At 48.6% G+C, this 6,974-nt stretch overlaps 1 protein-coding gene across 1 annotated transcript; it reads left to right on the top strand.

The window, feature by feature from the left end:
- Positions 1 to 6,024: 6,024 nt before the first annotated feature.
- Positions 6,025 to 6,768, top strand: LOC140265180 (olfactory receptor 14J1-like). Its single transcript, XM_072361065.1, has one exon. The coding sequence runs from the start codon at positions 6,025 to 6,027 to the stop codon at positions 6,766 to 6,768; it is 744 nt and encodes a 247-aa protein (XP_072217166.1).
- The last annotated feature ends 206 nt before the right edge of the window (positions 6,769 to 6,974 follow it).

A 6,974-nucleotide genomic window follows, 5' to 3' on the forward strand; every position in this document is an offset into this window, starting at 1 on the left:
AGTTACTTGGAGTATTAATGGGCCCACTGAGGAACATTAACAAGCCAGCTTCCCAAGGGACTTGTTAGAGCAGATAATTGGAAGCCACAACTACAGGCAGGCAAAGGCACTGGCATGGTGGCTCTGATGCTGAGAAACTCCCCCTTTGTCTTATGAAGCAGAAAGGCCAAACCTTGATCTCCAGACTTGGCAGGGAGATCCTGTCCCTCATGTTGGCTCAGGGCCCTTCCTGGGGCAGGAAATGGAGAACTGTATGATGTCAAATGAAAGACAGAAGGACCAATGATACCTGGCTCTGCATGGGGTGCAAGGACACTGTGAGGTTCATGTCCCATGTGTGCCCTGTGTCTCATCGCAGGATGTGGGATGTAAGAAAGGCCCAATCTGATCATGTAGTCAATCCCAATGAAACTCTGAACTTCTGATCTCTCAGTTCCAGTGTCCTGTTTTGCACACCCTCCCATAGTTTGATGTTCTTTGCATACTGCGGTGCCCAGAAGTACACCCAGTGCTCCAGGTGAGGCTGTAGCAATGCAGAGCAGACAGGAACTATCCTTTCTGTTATCCACCTAGCAATAACTTGTTTCCTGTGCTGCATGGGACTGTTGGCCTTCCTTGTGGTCTGGGAACACTGCTGACTCACATTCAATTTGATGTTGACCAGGTCCCCCAATAGTTTTCAGTCAGTCCGCTCTCCAGTGTCCCATATCCAGTCAGTGTGTATGTTCAGGGTTTCCCCTACCCAGGCAACATTTTTACCCAGCCTCTTTTTTACCCAGCATGCTTTTACCTTCCTTGATGCACTCCAGGGGACTGTTGACCTTCCTGGCTGCCTGGGCACACTGCTGACTCACATTCAATATGATGCTGACCAGGACCACCAGTCCTTTTCAGTCAGTCCACCCTCCAGTGTCCCATATCTAGTCAGTGTGTATGTCCAGGGATGCCCCTACCCAGGTGCACAATCAGGCACTTGTTCTTGCTATACTTTATGCATTTGGTGCTTAGTACCAACTGGTACCCACTTCTCTGACTTGTCCACATCTCTCTGCAAGTCCTCTCCTCCCTCAGTGGAGGCAACAGCATCTCCTCTTCTGGTATCATCAGCAAACAGGATCAGAGCATCTTCTAGTCCCACATGCCAGTCATCTGCAAAAACATGGAAGTGGCCCTAAAATGGAACCGAGGGGGACCCTGACAATGACCATGTACCAGACTGATGGAACCCATTGACTATAATCCTTTGGACCTGACCTGTTGGCCAACTGTTCACCCACCACGTTATGTCTCTGTCTAGCTGTATGCTGAGCATTCTGTCCAGAAGGGTACTGTGAGAAATAGTATCAAAAGCTCTACTGAAATCCTCAAGAATAACATCAACTGGCTTCCCTTGGTCAACTAAATGGATAACCTTGACAGAAATGGACCTTAAGTTAAACAGGACCTTCCCCTCGGTAACTTGTGTTGGCTGTGACCAATGACACAATTGTCCTTCAGCTGATTTTCCATAACTCCCACCATCATTTCCTCCATAATTTTACCACGCACTGGAGTGAGACTGACAGGTCCATAATTGCCCGTGCCATCTTTCTCGCTCTTCCTTACAATGAGACAACATTTGCCAGCTTCCTATAAACTGGCATGACCCCAAACTTATGTAGATGCCATTGAAATGAGAGCCCAGAGCAAACTATGGTGTCATCAGAGAACAAACGTAGATGTGCCATAGCTTTGCAATGCCTTGAACTCCAGAGTATGCCACAGATGGAGCAGAGAGGAAGATCTGCCTCTTCTGTTGTGACCTCACCCATTTTCTAAGTAGAATACCACTACATGATACATGGGGACAGTGTCTCTGCTCTGCTCAACTCACGGAGGAGCGGTGCATGGGGTTGCTCTCATGTCAGTGCAGATAAATTCACTTCCTCTTTATCCCTTTTTCCTCTGTAAACTATTCAACTGTTTTTACCCTCATTTACACTTCCACAGTTTGTCAAGTACACTTCCATGTGCCATCAACAATTACACTTTCTTATACCATCAAAAAGGTTTGTGAAACAATACTGTTTTTAAGATCCCATATACACACTTAATACCATATATCTTTCCATTAACAGTCTGTATTGTCCAGTTATAAACACCTCAACGCAGAACCAGCCCTGATTGGCCCACCTCTCTCACACAGTTCCTTGCAAGCAGAACATAGTATTACATAAATTGGTTGACACTCATTAAATATATATATATATATTCTATTATTTATTTATTTATTTATTTATTTGTTTGTTTGTTTGTTTTAAGTATGTTATGAATAAAAAGAAGACTTGGGAGTCTGTGGATACCCTACTAAGTAAGAGGGGTATTCTGGTAACGGGGGATGCTGTGACGCTGGAGATACTGAAGGCATTCTTTGCTTTTGTCTTCAGTGAAAAAGCTCTCCCTCAGGAATCCCAGAGCCTGGAGCTTAGTGAGGGTCTGGGGAATGGAAGACTTTACTTGCATTTAGTCTGGGAAGAGGTGGTCCGTGAGCACCTAGGCCACACTGATGTTCTTAAAGCCGTGGGACCTGATGGGGTGCATCCATTAGAGGTGTGGGAGATGGCAGCAGTGATTGCTGAACCACTCTCTATCATCTTTGAGAGGTCTTGGAGAATGGGAGAGGTGCCTGAAGACTGGAGGACAGACAATGTCACTCTGGTCTTCAAAAAGGGCAAGAAGGAAGATCTGGGTTATTACAGGCTAGACCGCCTATCCTCAGTCCCTGGAAAGGTGATGGAACAGCTTGTGCTGGATGCCATCTCCAGTCAGCTGGATGAAAAGGAGTTTATCAGGAGTAGTCAGCATGGGTCCACCAAGGGGAGGTCGTGCTCGACCAACCTGGTAGCCTTCTATGACATTTTCCATGGCTTGGTGAATGGGGTGAGAGGGGTGGATGTTGTCTACCTTGATTTCAGAAAGGCATTTGATACTGTCCCCCATGACATTCATAGAACAAAGCTGAGGAAGTGTGGGATAGATGAGTGGACAATGAGGTGGGTTGAGAACTGGCTGACTGGCAGAACACAGAGGGTCGTCACTGGCGGTGCAGAGTCTGGTTAGTGATCTGTATGTAGCCATGTTCCCCAGGAGTCGGTGCTGGGTCTGGTCCTGTTCAACATCATCATCAGTGACCTTGACGTGCGGATAGTGGCCACCCTCAGCAAGTTTGCTGATGACTGGAAGTTGGGAGGATTGGCTGACACGCCTGAAGGCTGTGCTGCCATTCAGCGAGACCTGGACAGGCTGGAGAGCTGGGCAGTAAGAAACCAGATCAGGTTTAACAAAAGCAAGTGTAGAGTCTTGCACCTAGGGGGGAATAATTGCATGCACCAGGACAGGCTGGTACATGAGCTGCTGGAGAGGAGCTCTGCAGAGAGGAACCTGGGTGTCCTGGTTAGCCAAGAGCCAGTAGTGTGCCCTCATGGCCAAAAAGGCCAATGGCATTCTGGGGTGCATTAAAAAGTGTGTGTCCAGCAGGACAATGGAGGTGATACTCCCCCTCTACTCTGCCCTGGTAAGACCTAATCTGGAGTACTGTGTCCAGTTCTGGGCTCACCAGTACAAAAAAGACAGGGACCTCTTGGAAACACCCCAGCAGAGGGCCACAAAGATGTTGAAGGGACTGGAGCATCTCCCCTAGGAAGAAAGGCTAAGTGAGCTGGGTCTGTTTAGTCTTGAAAAAAGAAGGCTGAGAGGGGACCTGATACAGGTCTATAAATATCTAAGGTGTGGGGAACAAAGTAGTGAGGCCAGACTCATATCAGTAATGTGTGGAGACAGGAAAAGGGGAAATGGCAGGAACTGGAACATAGGAAATACTGCAAAATTGTGTGCAAGAACTTCATTATGTTAAGGGTGACGGAGCACTGGAACAGGCTGACCAATTGGGTTGTAGAGTCTCCTTCTATGCAGATATTCATGTCCTGCCTGGCTGCCTACCTGTGCACATAGCTGGTGTTCCCCAGGGGTCATTGCTGGGACCTGTCCTCTTCAACATCTTTATTGATGACTTGGATGAGGGCATTGAGTGCACCCTCAGTAAGTTCGCAGATGACACCAAATTGGCTGAGAGTGTGGATCTGCCTGGGAGTAGAAAGGCCCTACAGAGGGATCTGGACAGGCTGAAGAGCTCAGCTGAAGCCAATGGGATGAGGTTCAACAAGACCAAGTGCCGAGTCCTGCACTTTGGGACGTGGAATGGACTGCCCAGGGGTGTGGCAGATTCACGGACCCTGGAGGTGTTCAAGGAATGAATGGATACTGTGTTGAAGGACATGGAATAGTGGGAGCTATTGGTGATAGGTGAACAGCTGGACTGGATGATCTTGTAGGTCTTTGCCAACCTTGGTGATTCTATCATTCTATGCTATTGTGTCCTTGTCTGTGTGCCCTTTTAGTTTCAGCAAACACTCTCTGGGAGGACTCACCACAGGTCAGGAATTAGTCACTGACCACTAGAAATCTGGTGTTAAATTCAACAGATTTTAATGTACTGTCATGATGCTGTTGTCTTTCAGGAGCTGTTTGCCATGAAAACCCCAGATATCTCATGAGAGACAAGTGGGAAGGATAAAGATGACATCCTCTGTTACTGAGCTGGGCTGGGCTCCTGAGACACAGGAAGCTCATAAAAGTGGATGGTGCTGCAGAGACAGTTGTTCCCAGGAGCAGCTCTTGTGCACAGCACAGCCTGCAGGTGACAGAAGGAGAGGAGAGAAAGGGAGAGAGCTTCCAGGATGCATGAGGTGTGAGCAGCCTTCTGAGCTCGCTGCAGGAACATTGCTGACAGACCATGACAAGGTAAGTCTCACTTCAGGCCATGCAGCTGCTGTTCATAGAGGGCTAACTATAAATGGGACATTCAATAGCAGATCTGGGTGCAGGCACTGTATGTTTCATTACTGTGGACAAAGCCTTCTGCTCCAGCTGAGGGCTTCCGTGCTGCAGTGTCAGAGCACAGCCCTGAGGGCTGCGTGTCCCAGCACGGCTGCAGGCGGGTGCCCAGGGCTGTCCTGCAGAGCAGGGTCCCTGCTGTGCCCCAGGGGCTGTGTGCCGGCTATGGGACTCTGCCGCCTGCCAGGCTCAGCACTCAGCCTGCCCGGGGAGCTGCCCAGGGTGCTGCGGGGAGACGTGTGGGGGGAAGGAGCCCCCCGGCAGGGCTTGTGCTGCCACAGCTGCTGCCTGGGGCAGGGGATCACAGCTCCACTGCACAACTGAATGTTTCTGGGGGTACTTTCCAAGTGGACAGTCAAGGCAGGGATTTTTTTTTTTTTTTTTTCCTGTACTGAGGGAAGGGAAAAAGGATTGGAGGCAAAAATCTAAAAGCGGATCTCACTGCTCTGAGAATTTTTCTTCCATACATTGGATGTTTTGCTATCTGTCACACGTGATTTGCTTTCAATCTCTCCTGTCTAGTAGGGTGGAACCAGTTGTAATTATTATCATACTCTGAAGACATGAATAATTCACATATCCTGCCAACAGGCAGCTTTTTGTAACACAGATTGAAGGGAACGGAGGCCGGGGTTGGGTGCTATAAAAACATTTGGGGTAAAGACATCTGGCATGAAACATGAAAAAATCCAGGGAAATGGGAAAACATCAGAAAATCAAAGGAAGTTTAAAGCTTCACAGGCTGCTTCTTCTTAAGTAAGGCTAAACTTCATGAAATGAAATGCAAGTACATTTGCTAAATGAACATAATAGTAAGAGAATCAACATAATTCATAGCACAGCAGAAGGAGTGTGTCTGAGAAGGGTCTGGACTTGTCATTATCTTCTGCACTCTAAGCAGGACTCCAAGCCCAGGAACAGCAGATGCCCAACAGCAGCTCCATCAACGAGTTCCTCCTGCTGCCGTTGGCAGACACGCGGCAGCTGCAGCTCCTGCACTTCTGGCTCTTGCTGGGCATCTACCTGGCTGCCCTCCTGGGCAACGGCCTCATCAGCACAGCCGTAGCCTGCGACCGCCGCCTGCACACCCCCATGTACTTCTTCCTGCTCAACCTGGCCCTCCTCGACCTGGGCTGCATCTCCACCACTCTCCCCAAAGCCATGGCCAACGTTCTCTGGGACACCAGGGCCATCTCCTACGCAGGATGTGCTGCACAGCTCTTTTTCATTGTCTTCCTCATCTCAGCAGAGTATTTCCTTCTCACCATCATGTCCTATGACCGCTACGTTGCCATCTGCAAGCCCCTGCACTACGGGACCTTGATGGACAGCAGAGCTTGTGCCACCATGGCAGCAGCTGCCTGGGGTGCTGGGCTTCTCAATTCCCTGCTGCACACTGCCAGTACGTTTTCACTGCCTCTCTGCCAAGGCAATGTTGTCAACCAGTTTTTCTGTGAAATCCCCCAGATCCTCAAGCTCTCCTGCTCAGCCTCCAACCTCAGGGAAGTTGTGGTGCTCCTTTTTAGTGTCAGTTTAGTCTTTGGGTGCTTTGTTTTCATAGTTGTGTCCTATGTGCAGATCTTCCTTGCCGTGCTGAGGATGCCCTCTGAGCAGGGACGGCACAAAGCCTTCTCCACGTGCCTCCCTCACCTGGCCGTGGTCTCTCTATTTGTCAGCACTGCCTTTTTTGCCCACCTGAAGCCCCCCTCCATTTCCTCCCCACTCCTGGATCTGACAGTGGCTCTTCTGTATGCAGTGGTTCCTCCAACACTGAACCCTATTATCTACAGCATGAGGAACAGGGAGATTAAGCACGCTCTCAGGAACGTGTTGTAATATTCACTATTCCAGCTTTCATAAAGTGCACATCTTCCTCACAGGATTCCCAGTGAATGTTCTTTTTTGTTTTAAGCATCTTTGATTGTTTGATTGTGTGTGATATAGCAACCCAGAAAAAAATAATGTTGTTGAACTTATAAATAAAATTTTATTTAACTTCTTTCCCACCTACTTTCCATTTTCTCACTCCAAGAGCTCATGTA

The sequence above is a fragment of the Excalfactoria chinensis genome, unplaced genomic scaffold, assembly GCF_039878825.1.
Source record: "Excalfactoria chinensis isolate bCotChi1 unplaced genomic scaffold, bCotChi1.hap2 Scaffold_68, whole genome shotgun sequence".
Taxonomy (NCBI): Eukaryota; Metazoa; Chordata; class Aves; order Galliformes; family Phasianidae; genus Excalfactoria; species Excalfactoria chinensis.

Bases quoted from the DNA above. Each gene is read 5' to 3' on its own strand.
- LOC140265180 (XM_072361065.1), top strand. From the start codon at position 6,025: ATGTACTTCTTCCTGCTCAACCTGGCCCTCCTCGACCTGGGCTGCATC.